This window comes from Neltuma alba, unplaced genomic scaffold, assembly GCF_004799145.2.
Source record: "Neltuma alba isolate B1F8T4 unplaced genomic scaffold, ASM479914v2 tig00010970_pilon, whole genome shotgun sequence".
NCBI lineage: Eukaryota > Viridiplantae > Streptophyta > Magnoliopsida > Fabales > Fabaceae > Neltuma > Neltuma alba.
In genome coordinates this window covers 857,250-882,092 of record NW_021635733.1, presented here as the reverse complement: position 1 = coordinate 882,092, position 24,843 = coordinate 857,250, and the positions used below count along the sequence as shown (strand labels likewise).

Genomic DNA, 24,843 nt, shown 5'->3' with positions numbered 1-24,843 from the left:
ACATGAAAACATCACAGATGAAGGTAAGGATTTGAAGTGGTAATGCCCCTTTTTTGGTGGTGTGAAAGGGCCTCATATGGAACTCTTACGGTTGGGAAATACCTCCTTGGCTTTGATGAAAATTACTTCTTTGACTTTGTTGACTAAATCATTGAGTTCATGTATGTCCCTCCGATAATGGCTTCAGGACCGATGAGCTCTTACAAGTGCTGGATTAGTCTTAGCAGGTAATAATTGCTCGGCATAGAATTGAATATATAGTCTTGCAGTTAATTTCAGACATAACTCAATATTTAACTTTGTTCCTGTAATCAGCACTGAGTGAAAAGCTTTATGTTATCAAGGGTAGATGTGGCTCTGGAAGGTAATTTTGATTTTTACAAGTCAATCTCTCTGCCTCAATATTTTTTAGCAGATACCTTTGTGCCTAATTTATCTCTCTACATGCATGAAACAAGTGGACAAACATAATAAAAGTCGTTCTATATATTTTGTTTCTCAGCGTTATAAAGATGGTCAACCAATTGCTTGCTGGCGTTCATATAGCATCGGCTGCTGAGGCAATGGCTTTTGGAGCTCGCTTGGGTCTAAATACAAGAGTGTTGTTTGACTTTATCACAAACAGTGGGGGAACATCCTGGTATGTGTTCTCTCTCCCCTCTCCCACCTTCAGCAGGCCCAAAATAAAATATGCTTCTGGTTTCTTTTCTAATTACTATTTTATGAGGGTTTATTAAATACTTAATTGCTAGCAAATTTTCTCCATGCCTTGTAGTTTTCTGAAAATATTTAATCTTTTGCTGTGCTTCAGGTTTTATGTGAGCTTTTATGTTGCTTTTGGTCTTGTACGCTAGATATTCTTTTTGAAACAACCATCTGGTATCTGGTGCTACAAGCTAATTTGGATTTAAGTCGAGTCTTTAACTGTAGAGAAGCTCTTCTAACATGGTTTTTTCCCCCTTTCACATCAACGTATATTTATTTTATTTTCTATACGCTAGATTAGTTACTTATGTATTATGAGGATTATGGCTTCATTGATTCCTTAGATAATGATTACAGGATGTTAGATTCAAAGATAAAAGCTTATTGCTAATCTGAGTGGTGTTTGATATTGCAGGATGTTTGAAAATCGTGTCCCACACATGTTAGATAATGATTACACCCCCTATTCAGCAATTGATATCTTGTGAAGGCTTGGTTAGAGATAGAATTAATCTATCTTTGCACTATATTAAGCTTCAGTGGGTAACACTTTACACAACATCAATTTACCATTGTAATAATATATATTTTTTATCCGCAGGGCATTGTCACACGTGAAGCATCTTCTCTGAAAGTTCCACTTCATTTATCGTCGGCTGCTCATCAACTGTATTTGTCAGGTGCTGTGTATTACTTCAGTGTTTTGTGATGTGTACGGTCCTTGCCCCCCTTTTCCTTTCAGCTTATGATTATACTACAAGCCTACGGCTCTGTATAATAGGAAAAAAATGAAGTTGCAGCAAATGCTTTTTTTTTATTTTTTTTCAAGTATTTCTTTATTTTAGATCACCATAAACTAAAATAGAGGAAGAGGTGAGGAAAAAATGGAAATAACTTGGTAATAAACAACATGGGCTGTTGAAATAGCTTATCCATTTAATGTAATGGCTTACAGAGTAAATGCTACATCCATTTCTTTGTGATTTTATTTTTCAAGCAGAAGTCGAATGACTGCGGATATTCTTAGTTTTCCACGTAAGACGTGATGCATCCCATTATTCCAAACCATACATTACAATATTCATAATGTTATGTTATGGTAGAAATTGACTTAATAAATTTCAACAAATTTTGTGGCCACGCCTTTCATTTCGTTGTCTTTTTAGGATAATATCTTATCATCCTTCCTTTTATTTCATTGTCTTCTTCTTTTCCTAATGAAATTGCTTTACAATTGCACACCATATTTAATGCTTGAATAAATTTTTAAGCTATGCTGCAGGTTCTGCTGCTGTTGGGGTCGGCAAGATGATCTGGTGTAGTTAAGGTATGAGCAAGTTATCAGTCAAGAGAGGACTCTAGAGTTCAGTTCTTAATTTGTTTTAAATCACGAAATGCTTTGAGGATGCAATCGGTCTTTAAGTATAACAAAGTTTGGCATGTTTCCTTCTCAGCATCCCCATACACTTATCTAATATATTGGCATATTATATGATTATAAACTACAGCTCCACGTTTGATATCTTGGTTGCTCAATTGTCCAATTTTTTCTTTTCTTGTTAAGGCAAAATGATTCACTCAATTAACGATGGTACATCTTAAGATGTTATTTTCTGAAGTTTTGATGGAACTCTTTAATTAGTAGAAGATTGTCCAAATGAAGGATATAATGAGCTAAACAATTCTAAATATTTATATGTAGACTCTGTGTTGATATCTTCATGGTCATTCTGATCCTGACATTGTATTAATTAAAATTAAAATTTGGTGAGACTAGAATCTTGAAATCATTCATAAATTTAACTAGCAAGTAATGGTACACATTTACGTGGGGTCGGTATGTTATTATTTGGGTTAATATGTCAGTTGTTAGGGTTTTCAACTGAAATATTTTTAATGCACACTTCTTCTCATTCTAATCTGTATCCTGAAACTCCTTTTTGGGGTGGGTAAGCAAAACATTTTTTCATTTTATAATTGACATCAGATATATTATAAAAGGGAAAAAATTATTATGTCTACGGCTGCTTAAGAAGCTGCTATCTGCTAGAGCGGGATGCTTCATTAGGATTGTTGAGCCATAGTTTTCTTTTAGCTCTTCTGTTTTTCTTTTTAATTTTCTTGTTACCCTCCCTGGTCTTATTGGTTAATTTATTTTTCCTCTCCACTGCCTTTTTATGAATAAAGATTAGTGCCAGGTCTCGATACAATTGGTAATGTCAAAGAAAATCTGCTATGCTATTCAAGTTTGGTTTTCCGTTCATTTCTTACCTTCTTCCTTCCTCATATGATCCTCTATTCTCTCGCAATTTCCCTCCAGGCCTGCATCAGCAATAATACAGTAAAATACATGTTTTTTTCCTTTGGATAAATCTGATGATCCTCAAATTATAAGATAATATTTTGTCAAGAAAATGATAAAACTGAGATTTGTCCCTATTTCCATTCTCTTCTCGAAATGATATGTACATGTTATCAAAGTTTACTTGTTCCACAATGATTCAGGGAGCTTTGTACTGCACTTCTTAAGGACTTTCTGGACATTTCTCTCAGTTTATGAGACATTAACGGGTGTTAAAGTTGAAGGAAAACTTTCTGCACTTAAGAAAGAAGCTGTTTTGAAATCTCTTCCTTCTGAGTGGCCACATGATCCTCTTCTTGATATACAAAAGCAAATGAAAGCAATTCCAAGACTTTGGTTGTTCTGGATGATGATCCAACAGGAAACACAACTGTACACGATATTGAAGTATTAACAGAATGGTAAGTTTATCTTTTGCCTGTCTTTTATCACATCTAATTAATTGGCAGAGTCAGTGCTACTCTGAATATTATCTCTTAAAAAATACCGATTACAAATTTAAAATGTGGTAATTTATTGGTACTATTGTCTAGCCACTTATCTTTGAATATTACTTTCTTTCTGAGATTGAGCTGACAGTTCATAGGAAGATCTTTCACCACCTGGAAAATCTCAAGTTACTCAAATTTTTTCATCTTTCTTTGCAGGAATATTGAATCATTGATTGGGCAGTTTTAAAAAAGTCCTAAGTGCTTTTCATTTTGACAAATTCAAGGTCTCTGAGTTCAGAGAAGGTAAAAATTTCGCTCAAATATGGCAATAATATATAAAGCTTTTATCTATTCAAATGAAAAGGGATCTGGTCTTTTCTTTTCCAAGTTAAAATTAAGCTAAATCGGCAAAGTATTCAATTAAAAAAATATAATGCAAGATAAATCAATATTTTGTTCTGTTATTTGGTAGGTTCCTGGCCCTGGTCCTCATTCAGTTTAGAGGAGGTTAATTCCTCAATAACATTTTTAGAATTTAATTTTGAAAAAATAAAACAATATAACCTTAATACTATCCTAAACATAGATACTAAAAATTTTATAAGTACAAATTCTATGCAAGGTTACTAATATTAAGATTAAGATAAACATAGGTACACCACACTCTCACAAAGTGTTTGAATAAGTTTTGGTGGGGGGTGAGTTTGCCCTTCTTGCTGTCCCCGAGAGAAATTCCTCCCATGTGCATCCATATGTGGAGAAATCCCCAGGGGCAGGGATAATTATTATCCCCAGTCATTTAAATCTGAAGAGCTAATGTTCATAAATGACATGCTAGACTGGAGCTGAGTAACATTTTGAAAAGTTATATTTGCTGCAAAAGTTAGCTTAGTATTGACCACAACGGCGCTCAAAACCTTGTGAAATCATTTTGTCGAGTTCGTCTTTTATATCTTTAGTTCTCATGAAGATGACTTCGATCAAGCTCTCTAGTTTACTCTTGATCTTTGACAGGCTAGTGCATTGATAAAAGATATATGCCAAAATCTAGATGCTGCAGCAAATTCAGTTCAAAACACTGATTACACAGTAGTTTTGAGGGTGATTCAACTTTGCGAGGTCATTTTCCAGATGTAAGTTAAAGTTCAACAAGCATGTTATAATAAATGCTATCGAATCATGTGTTTTAAATCAAGAGTTAACTGATACTGTTTGCTTTTGAGTACAGGAAGCAGATGCTGTTGTTTCTGTTTTAGGTGAAATGGACGCATGGATCATTTGTCCATTTTTTCCTTCAAGGAGGTCGTTTTACCATCGAAGACATACATTATGTTGCAGATGCTGATATGTATGTCTTGCCATTTATTTTCAGTTATGAGATATGTTGATTTTGCTTTAAGATGTAGCTCTGACTTCTTAACTTTTTCTCTGTAGGCTTCTTCCCGCGGGGACACAGAGTTTGCCAAGGATGCCGCCTTTGGCTATAAATCTTCAAACCTCCGTGAGGTAAAAATCACACTGTCTGCTTGATTCTTGGTTAGACTCTTTTCATATTATTGCTAAAAACTTAATTGTATGTAGTGGGTAGAGGAAAACAGGTGGACGGATACCAGCGTCTGCTGTTGTTTCTATCTCTATTCACTTCTGAGGAAAGGAGGACCAGATGCAGTTTGTGAGTGTCTATGCAAGTTGCGGAAGGTACAGAAAATTGCAGATACCTTATTTTTAATGAACTATTTCTGCATGTGCTAATACTTATAGTAAACCAGAGAGAGTGACCCTGCTGTATTTTCCAATTCAAAAGAAGTTAACAGACAGGTAAGTTGATTGAATCAGGAAATATAAAAACCAGCCTCTTAGATTCAGTAAATCCCAAGATATTCAAAAAGAGAACTACTATCACCTAATCTGTGCGGCAGAAACAGGGATATAAAATAACTCAATTTATAAAACAATTAAAACAAACATTTGATGGACCTGTAGTTTTTTTGGGCCTAGTTGGTTAAGGGCTATGGCAAGAGAATAAAGACAAAGAGAGCACAGAGGCTAACCATAGGGAAGAGAAAGAGAGTTGGGAGCTGCAACTGTCACCTGTGATGTAAGTGCGGTGAGCTGGATGAGAGAGAGTAGCATTGGATTGGTATATTAAGGGGTTTTGGAGATTTGTTAGGAAGCAGAAAGATTTTGGTTTTGTGAAGGAGAGGGCCTGGTATCTTGAACACCATGTTTTGGTGGATGAAGGATTCTTTCTTCATTGTTGTCTTTTCTGTTTTCAGTGTGTTTTTTTTTTTTGTTAGCGATCTTTGTGCGTGAGACTCTGCATTCCTGTCATTTTCAGCAGTTGATTTCCTCTCTGTGTGAGATTATTTATGCTGTAACTCTCTTTCTTGCGACTGGAGAGAAGGGTATTTTGACACCGAATATAGAAGTTAAAACCAGTATTGCATATATATCATTTTAATTTTGTCTCCCATCATGACTTCATAATGCTTGGCACATCTGCATGTGCACAGCTGACTTCAACACTGAAGTAAAATTAGAAATGATATTTTACTTACTCCTGGTGATTTATGATAGATCAGTAACTACATTTTCTATGCACTTATCTATTGTATGACGCAGGGGTCAACATGTATTGTTAATGCCGCTAGTGAAAGAGACATGGCTGTTTTTGCACTGGGAATGATCAAGGCAAATTTCATATTTATCATTCTGTTTTGGAATTTTTTTATACAAGATACATGTTTTTGTTGTAACATGTTGTCTTCTTAACAGGCTGAATTGATGGGAAAACGCTTCTTGTGTCGCACTGCTGCAAGTTTTGTTTCTGCTCACATTGGAATCATCCTAAGGCTCCAATACTGCCTAGGGATCTAGGGATAAGCAGAGAAAAGAATGGGGGTTTGATAGTTGTGTTTCTTATGTTCCAAAAACAACAAAACAGGTTGGCGAAGCAAATATAGGATGAATTATTGAATTAAATCTTCCTAGAATGTTTATTTCCTCATTTCATCATATCTTGTAATCCACAGGTACAAGAGCTTAAACCCAGTGCGGTCAGTTTCTTAAAAAGCATTGAGGTGATTATTAATTGTTAGTTGTGGATCTGTCATGAATGAAAACTGGATATTTATTAAAGCTTTTTTCATACACACTTTTAAAGCATTAGTTCTGTTGCCTTGTGCAGACACGCGTGTTTTTAAGTATATTTTCTGTTGTAACTTGCAAGTATCTGAGAAAAGTTTCTTTGCAATAGGTATCAGTTGAAAAACTTGCCATGAGGCATGCAGAAGACAGGGAGGAGGAAATCAATAGAACAGCTGAATTAGCAGATGTATATCTCAAGGCTCAAAAAGACACTCTTATAGTGACCAGTCGGAATCTCATAACTGGGAAAAGTTAGTCTCTATCCGTTTTTCTCTTTCTTTCTTTTTTCTGTCCATTTCTTTCTTGACTCATGGATTATGTTATTTATCTAAACTTCCTGATCTTTTTCTTAAATGTGCAGCTGCCTCTGAGAGTTTGGCCATTAATTTTAAAGTGAGTTCTGCTTTGGTGGAAATAGTGAAACGGATCACTATCAGACCTCGGTATATTCTTGCAAAGGTATTCTATGTTTAAATGACTTAGTACACTGCCATTTTCAAACCGAAAACATGATATTTCCTTGTCGTATTATCCTTTCACCTATTTGAAAACCAGGCACTACTTTGTATGGAAATGCAATCCTTTTTGGGCTGATCTTCCCCTAGCTGTTACCAACAACGTAATCTTGTTAGTGATGCCCATCAGATGTTTGATTTCCTTGAGAATTGTATAGTGGTCATTGAGATTTAGTACAGGTCTATTGGTAATCAAGCCGAGTTGATATCTGGTAGCATACAAATGAAAGAAAACGTTTTATTCCTTTGATAGTATTACTGTTTTTCAATACTTTATTCAGATAAAAGCTAACATTTAGAACCTTCTCATTAAACTAGCCTCCTCCTATTTGTCTCCTTTCAAGTCACAGTAACACAATTGCACCTTCTTTTTGGCATTAAATCCGAAATTGTGTCTGGGGCCTCAATACTAGTCCAAATTCCCATTTAAACACTAACCAGTGGTACCTTGTCTAGGGAGGAATAACCTCTTCAGACCTGGCTACAAAAGCTCTTGGTGCAAGATGTGCCAAGATAGTTGGACAAGCACTTGCTGGAATTCCCTTGTGGCAATTAGGACCTGAAAGTAGACATCCAGGAATTCCCTACATTGTTTTCCCTGGTAAATTAAGTATTGGCTTTTCTTTAATTTTCTGTCCTACAGTTTCCAGCTAAATGAGCATATGATGCTTCCAAATCCTGTATTTCCTTTCATCTTCAATAGATTTCTTCTTTAATTACCAATGATAATCTTCCTATTAGGTAATGTTGGCGACAGCAGAGCATTGGCAGAAGTTGTGAAGTCCTGGACTCGTCCAGTCAAACTTTCATCAACAAAAGAACTTCTTAGAGTAAAAACCATCTTATTCAAGTTTTTTAACTTGATTCCCTTTCATGTTGACATTTTAAAAAAATTTTTACTGGGAATTTAGAATGCAGAAAATGGAGAATATGCTGTTGGAGCATTTAACGTTTATAATTTGGAAGGAGTTCAGGCTGTTATCTCTGCTGCAGAGGAAGAACGAAGTCCTGCTATATTACAGGTCTGGAGGCATCAGTTTAAAATATGATTAGTGTGTCCCATTTTCTTATTATGACCAATAGAGATAAATAACAATATGTTTGAAGCTACTAAGCTTCATGCAAATTCGTTAATGGTTGTCTTTTATGTATTTATCTTTGTTCTCACTTCTCGTAGTATGTGCATCTCTTAAATATTTGTTACTTCTGATATTCTGAAATTCTTGTAATTTCTTCTTGTTTATCGCAAAAATTTGAATGCTTCTAAACGGGCATTGAATGAAATAATTTTCAGATCCATCCTGGTGCCTTGAAGCAAGGAGGACTTCCTTTGGTTTCTGGTTGCATTGCCGCTGCTGAGCAAGCAAGTGTAAGTGGCATTCCATTATTTGAAACAAATGGAAATATGTAAAGAAAATATATTTAAAGTTCTTTGTGGCGTTTGAATAAATATGAGAAATTTCCTGTACTGAGGTTGAACCCTTGAAGTAAAGGAAACTATAGCGTATCATAAAACAATGAAGGTAAATTTGAAAGCAGCTATTATTTACTAAATGTGTGTGCGATATTGGGAAAGGGAAAAAACCGTTTGTTTTCACTGTCTATCATCTGAAGTTTTTGAATTTTTTTTTTCCCCACCTATTCTCTTTTATGATAAATTACTTTAAATTACCTTCTACTCTATTTAATTTGGTTCCTGATCTTTAGGAGCATTAATTTAGATCTCAAGAGTTTGAAATTTTTATATCTAGTCCATCTCAATAAATCTTCTAGTATGCTGTCTGTTCTGATAACTAGGCAAATCATGTGCCAACTTGCCCACTCTAGCCACTTAATCTGGGTGACATCACATGCTACACTTGCATTGAATTCCGCTCCCTCTACCTTAACCTGCTTTATTAACATAAATTATGCGTATTCAGAATGTTAAAATGACACATAGTTGACTACCTCGACAAACTTAATCACTGTGGTGACTGTTTGATATTAGCGGCCAACTTGAATACTTAAAAGAACTTTGGGACCCTTTTACTAACTTCTAAACTGTCAGGACCAAATTAAACATAGCATAAAAATGGAGGCGATTAAATTGAGCCAATTTATTGTTAAATGTTCATTTTCTATCATATTGATTATACAATTGATTGAAGATTATCTGAATGGCACAAAGTTCAAACAAACGTAATTTGCTTAGTTACTAAATTTAGTTTTATAAATTTGTCAGGTTCCCATTACAGTTCACTTTGATCATGGAACTTCGAGGCAAGAACTTGTGGAAGCTCTTGAGCTGGTAATTATTCTTCCGACGTCTCACTTTATTAAATATGATTTATCATGATCAGTAGTTAGAAATTGCACCTTATTATCTTCATTTTGGACTCCAAGTTGAACTCGAGTTGTCAATGCAACATCCAGGATTCGACTCTGTAATGGTTGATGGGTCACATCTTTCCTTTGAAGAAAATGTGGCATATACTAAATTTATTTCATTCTTGGCCCACTCAAATGATATGTTGGTTGAAGCTGAGCTAGAAGGTTATCAGGGACAGAAGATGATTTAAAAACCGTTGAAGAATATGAAGCCAGGTTTACAGATGTTGATAAGGTTGCCATCTACTCTCTGGTAGAATTATCCTTCCGTATTCCTTGATATTGACAAATTCATTGCACTTTATATCCTTGATATCAGGCGCAAAAATTCATTGATGAGACTGGCATAGATGCTTTGGCTGTATGTATTGGAAATGTACATGGAAAGTATCCTGCAAGTGGTCCAAATCTCAGATTTGATTTGCTCAAGGTGATGAGCTTTTTTCATTCCTACTTTGCATAAACTCAGTATCTGGGTAAAAAGTAAAAGCCATAGCTTAACTTTCGAGCAATGAATTTTGATTGTTTCCAAAGAACAAGTTTAGATAAATAAATTTAAAATAAATGACATTATCGATCTCTGTATCAACCCCATCAACCCCACTTGTTTAGTAAGATAAGGCTTCTTCTTCTTTCCACTGTATAAGTTAAAATAAATAATTTAAAATTTCAAAGAGCACAAATTTGTATTTCATACCTTGGTTCGTGGTTGTCTAAAATGTTAGAAAAATTACTCTAATTCTTATATATGGTTTTGTTCAACATGTCATTTGGATGTGGTTCTTGTCTACTCAATTATTCTGACACTTAACTATGTTAAGGAATGCATGCTCTGAGCATTAAAAAGGAGTTCTCCTGGTCCTTCACGGTGCCTCTGGCTTGTCCCAGAACTAGTCAAGGTGCAGTTGCAAAACTTCCATCGACTTTTTTTATTTTATTTTTATATTTACAGTTTTTGTCCACAAAAATATAGTTGCATTCAGCTCAAGTAAGTTTTGCAGTTTATATAGCTAACGTTGCAAGAGCTTCTTGGATTCTCACAGAAATGCATAGAGCTTGGCGTGAGAAAAGTTCAACGTGAACACTGAAGTGAGAAAGGCATACATGGACTCCCTGAACACCCCACAGAAAGATCTTGTCCATGTTATGGAATCTGCAAGGAAGCCATGAAAGCCGTGGTTGCAGAGAAGATGCATCTGTTTGGTTCAGCAGGAAAAGCTTGATTCCTTCCAATTTACAAGTGAGGATTATCCATGGATGTCGATTATACGACATCATCTAATTAGGAATATTGTTGATTCATGATCAATTACTTCCTTCTTTAAAACAATCACTATGAGAGAGATCATCATGAGATACCAAGAAAGGAATATAATTATCAAAAAGTCCAAGTAAGCAGCATGAATTTTATTATTATTTCCTGCACTTGTCATTCACTTGTTATGGGACATTTTGGTAATTGCATTCTATCCTTGGGACCAATACTGATTTCCCCCTTTTTTGATAAATTTGATCCTCCAAAGTTAAAACTCTTCTGAAAATGGAGAGTGACAAAATGAGGATACAAGGGATTCATTTCTTCTCATTCCACCCACTCCCTCTTTTCTCTCTTTCCCTCTCTTATTCTAGAAACACCTCGCAGACTTGTAACTTTACAGAATTTAAAGTCGTTCTTTATTTTTTCCCCCTTTCTTTCTTTCTTTTCGTCGTTTGCTTTTGCTGCTAATTGCCCCGAGATTGTTGTTTGGTTCTGAAGGCACAACAACTGCTTATTTGGATTGCTCTGGTTAGTTTCTGAGCAACCAACTGAGGTTTATCAAGCCTAATCACTTGATAACGTAGCATTCTATAATTACTTCTGACAGTAAATAGTTTTACCAAGTTGAGGGTCATATTTAAACCGTAAAGCAATTTTTTCCCTTCTCATATTTCAGTTTTTTCTATTATAGTACTCGTCCATAACTTTCAATACTTGTTTGTCAATTTTCAGGCAGGATGCAAAGCGAATTATGGAATTGCTCAACGGATTATATTTGACATTCTTTCTTCCTCACTCTGGGCTTGCTTCCGTACCTCATGCTTGCTCTGGAAATATTGCCATGTTTTGGGAAAGAAAGGTGGGGGGAAATGATGTTGATGTTGTAATTTGCCAGTGGCCACGGTGGATTTCTGCAGTATGGGATTTATTTATCTAATAACAATAAAATGTAACCGTGACAGTGTTCACAATCACGAGTGATTTTAACTTTCCTAATATTTTAAGTTATTAATAAATAAATAAATGATTTTTGGTTAAAACCTTAACTCTTCTTTTAATTTGATTTTTATAGATAAATTTTCCGATTCAGTTTTTAAGTTCTTTTTACCAAAGTAGTTCTTTCATTATAACATAACTAATGCTTTGGACTTGTTTGAACTCCTGAATTTGGAGTATATTCACTGGGTTCAACAACCAAACGATGACCTTCAAAAAATTATTGGAGTATTTGACCTCATATGAGTTAACAACCTTCTTTTTCTTCTTTCTTTCCCTTTGAAGGACTTTTCGCCCCTTCTAAACTTTGGGCAATCCTTCTTTTCTTTTCAAGGATCCTCTTACCCTTGTTTGTTTCGGTTGTGGAGGATTTGCTTCTTCTTGTGAAGTAAAACTGTTTAGAGGATTTGTATGCTCTTAGAGATTCATCTTCAAGCTCCAAACTTTTTTTTATCCCCCTATAACCTAGAATATCTTCAAGTCATTTTAGGTTTGAAATTAACTAAGAGCATTAAAGTTAAAGTATTCTCAACAAATACGCTTTTCAGGATTTGAGCATGGATTTTTCTCCTTACGCAGTAAATCTGCCTACTATTGTAAGTCTCAACCAACAGCTTGTGGGCAAACACTAAATATTTGTTGAAGTAACAATGATTTCACTATGGAATTGGGCTTTGTTCTCCCCCTGGGCCCGTGCTAAGCATAGGTGTTCTTAATATTGGGAAAATGAACGGGGTTAACCCATTTATACCCTCATGTCAAAAAGCAGCCGTATTGCAAAACCCAGCCCTTATAGTAACAGGCTTGGATTGGTAGGCTTTTAGGCCCGTTTAATTTTTTTTTTAATATTTTGATATGGATAGAAGTAAAAAATAAATTTTATAAAATTCATGCATTAAGCCATTAATATTAATAAATCAAAATGTTAAATGGTTGTCCAAATTTTCAAAACTAAACAAATCAAATTATTATCTTAAACATTGATAAACTATTGTCCAAAATTGAATAAATCGTACAAAGCACAAATTAAACACAAACAACAGCAACATCATCAACATGATTTCCATCACTATATTCAATATCAACAATATTTGATTGTAGCTCACTATGAGTAGGCTCTTTTTAGTGGAAAAAATATCAATGTTTTCTTCTTCAAATAAATTTTATTTTCAATGTTTAATGTTTTGCTTCTGTTTCGTTGTGCGTTTTTAATTTCCCTGTTTATTAAAAAAAAGAATTAATTTTTTTGTCTTCCTTCTGGGAGGAATTTTTTCTATCTGAGTGGGTAAAATATAAATAGAAGATTCTAGCAACAAAGAAAATAGATAATATGATTAATATTTTATTATGCTATTCTTCAGAGGTAAAAAATCCAATCTCCTTGAATGGGTATTTGTATGAAAATATTTTTTAAAAAATATTTTAAATTATCTTATTAAAAATATAGAATGGTAGAATTGATGTGTGTGGAATTAATAAGTAATAAGTACTCACTTACTTTATAAAATATATAGATGTATTATTAATGAGTAATAAGTAATTGTGGCATTTGCTTATTTAATAAGGGTAATTTAGGGAAAAAATGATAAATATGAGGAATAGATTCTATACTTAGGACCAAAATTAACCTTCTAATTAGGTCATATATTAAGGATCGGAGAAGTACTTTATATAATATTCCTTGCAAAATTTAATGAAACATTAATAACGCATTTTTAAAAGTATTCTTATTTCTTTCACTCTTAATGTAAATAGTAATTTTAGTTGGATTAATGGTGACTTTGAAAATTAAAAAAATGAATATATAAATAACTTCAACTAATTTTTTTATTTTAAACAGAAGGTTCTCATTAATTCAGGACTTAATTGGTGATAGATAGTTCAAAGGCAGACCAAATGATAGATACCCAATCATATGTGCTGAAACTATTTATTTTTAAGTAGATTTGAAATTTAGTAAAAAAAAAGCATTAATAACAAAAAAAACCCCAATTATATAACCACGTAAGTGCGCTAATTTTTCATGTATTAATTTTTGTCTAACATTGTTAAAATGGGGCACAAAATGCTGACCTGGCTAATTACTATTGGCCAGGTGAACGTGGAATACGTGGCATGGCCATAACAGTTAACATCTCCAGAACTTCTTACAGTGCAGTCATAGCAAATTAGCAATAGATTCTCCGAAGCAAAATCTGTATTCGGCACCGATCTCACCTGAATTCTCATACCGACGATGCGTCGACGGTCTCTCAGCTGCAAGTTCTTCCTCTGTGTCCTCATTTTCTCGCTCTACCCTCTTTCTCTCACCGCCCGCCGCTTTGTTCTTGTCCTCTCTCAGGATGACCTCAGGGACGGTCCCGCCTCCGCTGACGAACCGCCCACCGATCCCGACACGGTGTCGGAGTGGGACGAGTTTGGTGACTCCGACTCCCACAAGTCCGAGGAGGAGCTCGACCCGGGATCATGGCGCCCCATCTTCGAGTCGGATACGGCGACTATTGCTGAATCAGGCATCGAGAGTGAGGCGCTGTACTACTCCGGCCTTCGCAAAATGATGTCGGCGGTTAGCTCGGGTGATGTGAGTTTAATGGAGGATTCCTTTGGGGAGATCGAGGCGGCTGAAAAATTGGGGAACCCAGCGGCGCAGTCTGTGCTCGGTTTTTTGTACGGGATGGGCCTTATGAGAGAGAAGAACAAAGCAAAGGCGTTTCTCTATCATCACTTTGCTGCGGAGGGTGGTAATATGCAGTCTAAGATGGCCCTGGCTTATATTTACAGGCGTCAAGATGTGAGGAATCACTTGCTCTTGCGCTGCGTTTGTTTATTCTTTTTAATCGTGAATTCCTATTTGTTGACAACCTGTAGATTCGTCAGTGCACGTCATTCTGTTTTTGGTAGATGAGAGAATTAACTTGATCGTATTGGCATTATCTAGGCTGAAGTTCTCAGATCTTATTAGCGAAAAATCTGTAAACTCTATTTTCTTGTCCGAAGCAGTTCTGGCATTTGGCTTGTTCCCTTTGGCAGAATGGAAACTGGTAAATGGTGGTTATAATATGGTGGATTAGTTTGAAAACAGTTCTCTTTTGGTTAGTGTTGCAGTGAAATCTAAAAAGTGAAAGAAAGATACAAATTGTGTTCCAGTCGTAGAATTATGGTTCTGGAATCATCTTTCTAGGATTCTTCAGTTGGCTATGGATCATGTGAGCATGGTCCATTATTGGCGAGGGAGAGGGGATGCACTGAGACCAATTTCTTTTCAAGACAATAATGTCTATTATATTTTGGTTATTATCATTCAACATTGTCCCCTTTTTATTAATCTTTTAATCTGATAGACAAGTCATCTTTCCTCACATTCCCTTTCCTTTCCCTTGAAGATTTTACAGCCAATCATAACCAACAACTATAACGAGAAGCTCTTTGATCTGTGTTGTTTGTCACGCTCGTTTTATTTGATGAATTATTGTGCTTTCTGTAATCACAGATGTATGAGCAAGCAGTAAAGCTTTATGCTGAATTGGCAGAAGTTGCTGTAAATAGCTTTTTAATTTCAAAAGATTCCCCGGTCATTGAACCAGTTAGGCTCCATAATGGAGCTGAGGAGAATAAAGATGCTCTGAGAAAATCCAGAGGTGAGGAGGATGAAGACTTTCAGATACTGGAATATCAAGCACAGAAAGGAAATGCTGGAGCAATGTACAAAGTTGGGCTGTTTTACTATTTTGGGTTGCGAGGATTAAGGCGTGATCATGCCAAGGCCTTATCTTGGTTCTTGAAGGCTGTGGACAAGGGGGAACCAAGGTCAATGGAACTTCTTGGAGAGATATATGCCAGGGGAGCAGGTGTTGAAAGGAACTACACTAAAGCTCTGGAATGGCTTACACTTGCATCAAAACAGCAACTATATTCTGCTTATAATGGGATGGGGTATTTGTACGTAAAAGGATATGGGGTGGATAAGAAGAATTACACAAAAGTAAGCGTACAGTTTCTCTCTTTGCATACTTGAACTGTAGACTTAACATTTATTTGTCTTGCTGTGCTTAAATTGCATGATTTGTACCCACGTTTGCATGATTTGTACCCACGTTTTCCATTTCCTATCTATTAGATTTGTTGATTCTTTTTCGTTCTTATTGAGAAGCACTTCTTTCTCTTTCTCTCCTACCCACATTCTTGTAAGCTGTCAATATAAATTTGACGTTGAGATCCCTCCATTGATTGTTCTATTTGGTTTGAAACTTGCAAGCCATGGGAAGTCCATTCTGTTTGGTAAGTTTGGTTTCATTTAAAAGTGCAATATTTATGGTATTCTAATATTGAATTTAATATAATTCTCTTGCATAAGTATTGGCTATTGAGGCTAAACATGGCATGCGTAGAGTGTTTTTTATTCAGCGTCTAGTGAAGGGGAGAACTATAGGATGACATCTTCCCTGAGACATGTTCTTGTATCATTGGTGTTGTGTTCTAAGCATTTTATCACATCTTTGTGTGTTGTGGTTAATTTGACAATATTTTGTCGCTCATGTGAATAGGCAAAAGAGTATTTTGAAAAGGCCGCTGATAATGAAGAGGTTGGTGGACACTATAACCTGGGTGTCATGTATCTCAAAGGTATTGGTGTAAAAAGAGATGTGAAATTGGCGTGTAAGTACTTTATAGTGGCTGCTAACAACGGTCAACCAAAGGCATTTTACCAGCTAGCGAAGATGTTCCATACTGGAGTTGGGCTCAAGAAAAATATTCCCATGGTAAATTCTTTATTTATCATGTATTTATGTAAATTCTGAGTAGTTTTCCTAGACGATACTTTCTTTACTCTCATTTTTAACTGTTTCACCATTCTTTGATCAGTTCATTTGTTAAACTGAATCGTCTCTTCCTTGAAATCAAGAGTACTCATCAATGTAGTAGATGACTAAAAACTAGTTAGAATTGTTGGGGATAACTTCATAAGATCCAAAAATCATTATAGCACCCTATTTTTCAGGGAATAGGTGTTTAGTCAGTTATGATTATAATGCTCTAGTGCTTGCTTTCAGTCATATTAATGTAGGACAAGGGGGAAGGGGGAAAGAAAGTGGGGGAATAGGAGAAATCGAGAGAGAGAGAGAGAGAATTGAGGCAGAACAGAGTAAAATGTTGGGAGAAAATAGAACAAATTGCTTGTGTTTATTCCTTAATGATGATCATATATGACCACGGCTAATAAATATACCTGCTAGTGTTAATAGTTTGAGATTTTCGGGTGTTAGGCCACTGCACTGTACAAACTAGTTGCAGAACGGGGTCCCTGGAGTTCTTTGTCTAGGTGGGCACTTGAATCATACTTGAAAGGTGATATTGGCAAGGCATTTATGCTGTATTCAAGAATGGCCGAGATGGGCTATGAGGTCGCACAGAGTAATGCTGCTTGGATTCTTGACAAATATGCGGAAAGTAGCATGTGCATGGGTGAATCTGGATTTTGTACAGATGCAGAAAGGCATCAACGTGCACATTCTCTGTGGTGGCAGGCCTCTGAGCAGGGTAATGAACATGCTGCTTTACTAATTGGAGATGCTTACTACTATGGTCGGGTATGTGATTTTGGGATGAAATAGGAATCCATGCTTTGACCAGTTAATTTATGCTGCTTACTCTCTTTAGTCTTTCTAATATATCTGTTGCATCTCCTTTTCCTTCTCTCAGGGTACTGCCCGGGATTATGAACGGGCTGCTGAGGCATACATGCATGCCAAATCTCAATCTAATGCACAAGCCATGTTCAATCTGGGATATATGCATGAGCATGGCCTAGGACTTCCATTTGATCTTCATCTGGCCAAGCGGTACTATGATGAAGCTCTAGAGCATGATCCCGCGGCAAAGTTGCCCGTCACTCTCGCCCTTGCTAGTTTGTGGGTTCGGAAGAACTATGCTGACGGTTTCTTGGTAGGTCTTCTTTCTTTCTTTCTTTCTTTCTTTCTTTAACTAAAAAAGAAAATATCTTGCTTACTGCATGCTTACGAGCTAATAGGGGGCGCTTGACGGATTTTTATGCAGAGTTTTCTTTCTTCGCCTTCTCAACTACCAAATTGTTATACTCATTAAATCATCCATCCTTGCATATTACGCACATTTTACTTGAAAAATGTTGAGAGTCACCTTTATTTGAAAAACAGATATCTACAAGTTTTGTTTTCTATTTAAAATGTGGAAATTTAAGTTCTACAACACACGCAGAAATCAGACGAGAACCATTCACACTTAAGATCCTCACTGGTGCTTTTTGGTTCAATTAGGTGGATGTGATTGATTCACTGCCTGAAGTCTACCCGAAATTGGAAGCATGGGTGGAGAATGTGCTTTTAGAGGAGGGCAACGCTACAATTCTTACTCTCTTTGCTTGTCTACTAACGGTGTTGTACCTCCGTGAGAGGCAAAGGAGGCATGCTGCTGTTGCAGCTGGAGACATGGCTCAGCCACCTCACCCTCACGACCACGCCATGCCTGTTCCCAATTAACAGGCTGCTGCTAGCCATTTCAAGGCTATTTTTGCTGGTGCTATTGCCTTGTACAGGGTCTCAAGTTTTGTTCCATTCTCTTGGAACCAGTTTCTAGGCTAAAATGTACCATAGATCATAGAGATGCAGTTACATAGAAATTTAACACGACTGATGCGCATCGCCAATGACACGTAACACTGGTCCTGTTTTTAAACAGCAAACGAAAAAAATGGGGTGCACGGTTCAAAGTTCTCTTTTGCTGCTCATTCAGCTCGCCAGGCTATCTCGTTGCTTGCAATTACCATTTGGCTCTTATTTTTGCGCTGCTACTACACACAACTATTTAATTGAAGTAGCTAATGACATGTATAAAAGAACCATCTAATCCTATTCCCCAGCGACTGATATTACATCAGTATCTCAATCTGCGAAGCACTAAACTGGGTAGTCACTACAGCGCCAAAATGCCCAAAAATAAATTAAAAAAATTGAATGAGCAAAGCAGAACATAGAAAATTATCGCTGGAAATAAAAAGACGAACATAGAAAATTGTCGAAAATTTACGATACAATCCAATATATCCGATCCCCACCATGCATAAAAAAACTCCACAAGCTGTTTTTCCTCCATTTGTTCAGTACGAGTTGCAGCACGCAGGATCGAATGGCATCTGGAGGTGACATAGCTATGCCATAAGGCTATTGGCAACTCCATGACTTCTCAAGTGGGCCGTCTCCATTCATGGTCCTCGTCCTCAGCACTCGGTTGTTCAAGAGGGCGTTGATGATTGCACTTCAGGCAAGTCTTGTTTTTTCCGAAGTTGAAGAAATCACATCTACAAAAAGCAATTTATGAAAAGAACCAAACAATTATCACCGTCTATTATTGCATAACGCGGAAATATAGGTGGAGATCTAGAGAAACACAAAGGTAAGAAGACCACAGACTGCACTCACTTGGGACAATTCCAATCCCCAATACGTCCCTGGGGCCTTGGCTCTGGACAACGCAGACACTTGGTATTGCTAGCAAAGTTCAAGAACCCGCAACTAGACACAGGAAAATAAATGAGAACAAGATTTAATTATTAGTGTATTCATCGACAGAACAAACTAAAGTTGATGAACACAAATTCATCGTAGAGTTATATACTAGGACATTCATTCATATACAGCAGAGGAACAACAGATGATATTGTGATAGCACGTGTTAAAAGTGTATAATAGCATGTAATACGTAAGACTTAATAGTTGTGCCTAAATGACTAAAAATCAATCATCACTAGGGTTGCTGAAGAGCATTGGTCGCAAATAAAGATCAGAGACACATTCAAAAATAAACTAAATGGAATCAGAGAAAAGAAAACTAAGTAAAGATAAACAAAACTCAGTTGAGAATATCATACGCTCGTAGGACCTGACCATCACAATCTCACCTCTTCCACATCATAGGACAACTATAAAATGGACAGAATAAATGGCATTGCAGCCTCAATAGAGCATATTATAACATTATAGAAATTGAATAATATGAGGTCAAGCATGATTGTGCCTGCTATAATTATTTATGGATGAATTTGCTGGAAGACAACTAGGAAAACTGAAGTATGAGGGAAATTAACTTTCAAACTAAGGTGATGCCTCCAAATAATAGTGCCGCAGGCAGCTATGGGACAAAACACATACGTTCACAGTTATCAAATCGTGCTCAAATCATGAAGGACTAGAGTCAAGAACAAAGGAGAGGAGAGATGTGAGAAGATGCAAAGATATATGAGACTTTATTAATTTATTAATTCAAAAAAAAATTAGTAAGGATTTGTGTAGAGCCCCATAGGCCGCATTTAAAAATAAAGACTAAAACAATAATTCTGACAATTGGTCTTGATAAAAGATACGCAAGTCTACATCTAGTGTTATTTAGAACAAAAAAAAAAGTGCCAATTAAGGGGGGGAAAAAGTTGCTAGAATATCAAAATCTTGTCTTAATTTATAAAATAAATTAATTAAAATCCTCTTTCTTATATCTATCTCTATTTCTAACTTATAAATAATTAATATTAGGGGGAAAAAACTCACTTCAAGTTCCTTATATTTATTATATTCAGTTTTCCAATCACAAATAGCCATGTGTCCTTGACTCCTTTCTTGTTTCATGTGGATTTATATTAAATATTATTAAATGATAATATTCCTAAAATAAGACACATGGTCGTGTGTGATTGAAGATTTCAACATAATAGACGTAAGGAACTTAATCTAAGTATATCATCCTTAAATATTATATTTTCTAGTTTGTTTTCGATCTCCATCAATAAGTCATTTTACCGAGAGTGAAATATAAAATATTGTCAATGAGATTTCACTTGTCAGTAATAGGAGACTCACCTTGGGCAATCCCAGTCGCCCTTTTTCTTTTCAACTTCATCTGCACTGACCCTCTTTGGGCCCTCTGTGTTGCATTTAAGACAGCGCTTATTTCGTGAAAAATTAACAAAACTGCATCTGCAACAAAACCAAAGAGCAACAGTCAGCACACCAGAAGGAACCACTTATGGATAATGGATCCCAACTGTCACATGACAGCATAAACGGAGAGATGGGAAAATATTGGGCGTCAGGACAAGTTTCTCATCTTTACAACTAATAAAGTTATTACAACTACAAGGGCATGTATTTAGTGAATAAAGAGAACGTTGACCATGGAACACCCAAACAACAGGCCAAAAGAAATCCTATTTACTATATTCATCTTTATTTATTAATTACTAATTCTTTTTTTTCCCTGTATGATACAGGGCTAAGCCCAAAACAAAGGAAAAATATCAAGAAAACCAAATCATGCTTGGGGTCGTAACTCCCACAGGACCTCGAAATAGTAGATGTTTCACATGGTCAGGCAATTTATAAATAATTAATATTATCTTTCTTAATCCCTTTTTCTACTCCATCATTCTCATTCTCACTCGGGAGAAAAGAACTTATCCTTAAGATTTAATTAGATGACTAGTAGCGCTTTGATTAAAATGAAGGCTACTATTTTAAGATGTGAGAACTAAGATAACCTTTGACTCTCTTAACATATCTAAAATTTCTTAAAAAGAAAAAGAAAATACCCTCATTCAGACCCTAGCAGTTGATTTGGTTGAACCTAAACCAGGCATTATGGAGATTTAACTTCAAATTGCTGAGCAAAATCATCAGAAACTTCATCATCTAAATTTTCATCCAATTGCAAATCTACATTTTGATGGACAAGCAAGTGGTTCAATAATGATAATATCGAGCTCTATTGGGATAATTTCAACCAATGCATCAGAATCTTGTTGAAAACAGTCTTCTTTTACATTTAACTCTTCCAAACATTTGCTAATGACTTGTTTTCCCAGTTGATTGGTCGCACTCAAAATATTGTTATATTGGCATTCCATTCTACCAAGCCTAAACTGTTCCTCAATATCATCTGGGCTAGTCATAACAATTAAAGAGCCAAACATAGTAGAAATACATCCAAAATATATCCAAGACATCCAATGTATTGGCCTTAGGGAAAAACACATGAAAAAGAACTGGAGAAGGATAGATAGCAGCACTGGTGGTCGGACTTCAAGGACATGCCAATCTGGACCATGTGCATCTAATAGTCAGGTCACTTGGTAGGTTAGGAGAACAGAAGAACTAGAACTTGTATGGACAGAAATGGTTTTGAAATTTTCAATAAGATTCCAATAATTTCCCAGCAAAAAAATGTGCATGGAACAAGGAGAACCTTGCTCTCAAACCAAATTGATGTAGAACCAATAACAAGAATTAAAACAGGGAAAAAGATGGGGGGAACGAGAGGAGGCAATAGAAATATAAAACATTATTAATTCAATCACAAACTAATCTGATGCTAATTAGTAAGGACTTTATAAAGAGGCCAAGAGATCACATTTAAAACTGAAAGGCGACACAATAATCAAAACAAAAGATCATCATCCTAACAAAAGTAATTAAAATGTTAAATAAAACAAGTGAAATGTATAATCCTAGATGATAATGAGATAAAATTTATAGCTAGTGCTATTCAAAAAGGGGGAAAAAAAAGAAGTAATTAAAATATTAAATTATAATCTTTATTTATTCTTAATTAAAATACATCTGTTTTCATTTAAAATCCTATTTTCCACATGAATTCATAAGTAATTAAAATTATCTTTCATGATCTCTTTTCATCCTCCATTAATAATTAATACTTCAATTAAGTATGTGAAAGACATCATCACAGAAAGTAAAATATAATATTGTCAATGAAACTTGTCAATAAAAATAGCAGACTCACTTTGGGCAATCCCAATCACCCTTTTTCCTTTCAACTGCATTATGTTTCCTTTCAACTGCATTTGTACTGACCCTCTTCAAGTCCTGTGTGTTGCATTTGAGACAGCGTATATTTCTTGAAAAATTAAAAAAATTGCATCTGCAGTAAAACGAAAGAGCAACAATCAGCAGCCTAGAAAACACCATATAGGGATAGTTATTCATGAGACATTGAGTGACTATAATACACTGACTGAGAAGATGGTTTTATGAGCAAAAACATGACTTACTTTGGACATGTCCAGTCACCCGGCCTTCCATCAACGTCTTTAGATGATATATCGGCCATGCTTGCTGGAGATTGGTCTTTGATCGGCGCATGTTTCGTTGGGAGCTTTGGGGGCGCAGGAGCAATGGACGATTCACTTAATTCAATTAACTCAGACAAAAGTTTTCTCGCAGATAATTCAATATCCTCTCTGCCTGGAGGTTTCTCTCCTCCAGAAATAACCAGATGATCCAATGCATGGTGCAAAAGTATACGCACTATATCTACAGTTCGACCCGCTGCTTCAGGCCCTTTTAGAATCACATAAGCTCTATCACAGGAGCCTCGTAGGTTGCAGGTGCTACAAACCTGGATAGAAGCAAGCTTGCCTGAGACACACAGCCATGGAATGACTTCTCGAACTTTAAGAGAAAAACTGAATCCTCATACATGATACATTTATGAGAAGAATAGTATTTAGAATTATTCTGTGTGATAACTTTAATGCATGAATATTAATGAAAAGAAGGAACTAACATACATCCCCTTCGTCTAATCCGACGTGAGCTCTTAATCTTTTAGCTGAATTAACAACCTTCCGGAGAATATTAGGACAACCAGCTTTCACCACTGTTTGAATATCTTCCTCTGAAAGTGATCTGCATAAGATGAAACATAAGTCAAAGACTCAATGAGCATATATTAATACTTGAGCTGTTTATGAGATTTGACAGGCACTAAAGACACTAAACAGTGTAAATTACTATATGAAAACTATCCTGCCTTCTAACATAATCTGCTTGAGCTCACAAATTGAACATTATTTTTTCGTATCATCTCTATTTAACCAAGCTGGCAATTGCTATTATCATCTAGGCCTCCAAGTTTCCAAGTATGAATAAACAAAGCATTCTTATCAGTTCATCAGAATAAATGTCATCTTTTCGGAGTTTAACCATCCAAATCGCTTTAACTCTCTAGAAACTTTATTGCCTCTGCACATTCCAAAGCACCCATACAGAGAATACAAACGTCGAATAATTACGACAATAGTCGAAAAAACCCACTTGAAGACATCATAGCGGTCACGCGCGAAGCTTAGACAGCCATTCTTGACAAGATTCATGTTCCTGTAAACACTATCACTTGAGTTCGCGACGCCAGCACCCCCAGTGGAAGCGTCAAATTCATCTCCACCCTCAACTGAAGAAGAAGCAGAAGATTCAGTCAGATAACCTTTTATCTTCAAGCGGTCAACAAAGGACACCCATTCGGGCCACGGATGATGAAGGGGTTGGTCAACGCAGGACAAGGTTTCGTTGTTGTCGTCGGCAGTGACTGTATCAACCGCAGCAGAGTAACTGCACCGTTGGAGCCGCAGCGTCTTCAGAGGAGTAGGTTTACGGAAGAGAAGGGGGGGAGGATTCGCAGAGAATGTTCGAGGGGCACGGAAGAGCGCGGTTCCGATTCCGTGCAGCGCAAATTTTGACGCCGACATTTTTGCTTCTTGTGTGTGTCAAATCTCAGAGTTTGATGGCCATTGCCTTTGGAGGCTTCAACTTTGGGGCAGCTAGCTCAGGTTTATCAGAATTTATAGGCTGGGGTTTTGGACGGGGGGGAATTGGGGAAGAAAGCGAAATGACCGTTAATGAATTAATTAGTATTATTGACATTCTTTTATATAGAATGGCTTTTTTACTGAAATACGATGAACAGTAAAACTTTTTACTAAAATATTGCACTTTTAAAACTATTTATCAATATGCTATATTTAAAATTATTCTTGGGAAGAACGATTTTCAAATTACACACAAGTCGTTCTTAGCGTGAACGATTTCAGAAATCATTTACACCAAGAATGATTTCACTTTTTCCTATTCACTCTATGCGTCTGAATCGCTACCAATTATGCGTGCAAAACCATGCGTCTGAATTTATGCCAATTATGCATGCAAAACCAACCAATTATGCGTCTGAACTTTTGCTAATTAT

The 24,843-nt window shown here is 36.1% G+C and overlaps 2 protein-coding genes and 1 pseudogene across 2 annotated transcripts; 2 read left to right on the top strand and 1 right to left on the bottom strand.

Annotated features, from left to right (window-relative positions):
- The first annotated feature begins 197 nt into the window (after positions 1 to 197).
- On the top strand, positions 198 to 9,721 carry LOC114760322 (uncharacterized; annotated as a pseudogene).
- Positions 9,722 to 13,964: 4,243 nt separating this feature from the next.
- Positions 13,965 to 18,547, top strand: LOC114760329 (ERAD-associated E3 ubiquitin-protein ligase component HRD3A). Its single transcript, XM_028949588.1, has 6 exons — positions 13,965 to 14,575; positions 15,275 to 15,766; positions 16,329 to 16,544; positions 17,049 to 17,372; positions 17,485 to 17,727; positions 18,078 to 18,547. The coding sequence occupies exons 1-6, from the start codon at positions 14,021 to 14,023 to the stop codon at positions 18,297 to 18,299; spliced, it is 2,052 nt and encodes a 683-aa protein (XP_028805421.1). The 5' UTR covers positions 13,965 to 14,020; the 3' UTR covers positions 18,300 to 18,547.
- A 152-nt stretch (positions 18,548 to 18,699) lies between these two features.
- Positions 18,700 to 24,437, bottom strand: LOC114760330 (zinc finger protein VAR3, chloroplastic). Its single transcript, XM_028949590.1, has 7 exons — positions 23,919 to 24,437; positions 23,393 to 23,510; positions 22,874 to 23,220; positions 22,606 to 22,743; positions 20,670 to 20,786; positions 19,239 to 19,331; positions 18,700 to 19,117 (listed from the first exon to the last, which is right to left on the bottom strand). The coding sequence occupies exons 1-7, from the start codon at positions 24,347 to 24,349 to the stop codon at positions 19,003 to 19,005; spliced, it is 1,359 nt and encodes a 452-aa protein (XP_028805423.1). The 5' UTR covers positions 24,350 to 24,437; the 3' UTR covers positions 18,700 to 19,002.
- Positions 24,438 to 24,843: the final 406 nt, after the last annotated feature.

Coding starts and splice junctions, on each gene's coding strand:
- LOC114760329 (XM_028949588.1), top strand. CDS start 14,021: ATGCGTCGACGGTCTCTCAGCTGCAAGTTCTTCCTCTGTGTCCTCATT. Junction 15,767..16,328: donor ATAAGAAGAATTACACAAAA/GTAAGCGTACAG, acceptor TCATGTGAATAG/GCAAAAGAGTATTTTGAAAA. Junction 17,373..17,484: donor ATGCTTACTACTATGGTCGG/GTATGTGATTTT, acceptor TCCTTCTCTCAG/GGTACTGCCCGGGATTATGA.
- LOC114760330 (XM_028949590.1), bottom strand. CDS start 24,349: ATGTCGGCGTCAAAATTTGCGCTGCACGGAATCGGAACCGCGCTCTTC. Junction 23,221..23,392: donor TCGGATTAGACGAAGGGGAT/GTATGTTAGTTC, acceptor GCTTCTATCCAG/GTTTGTAGCACCTGCAACCT. Junction 19,332..20,669: donor GGCGACTGGGATTGCCCAAG/GTGAGTCTCCTA, acceptor TCCTGTGTCTAG/TTGCGGGTTCTTGAACTTTG.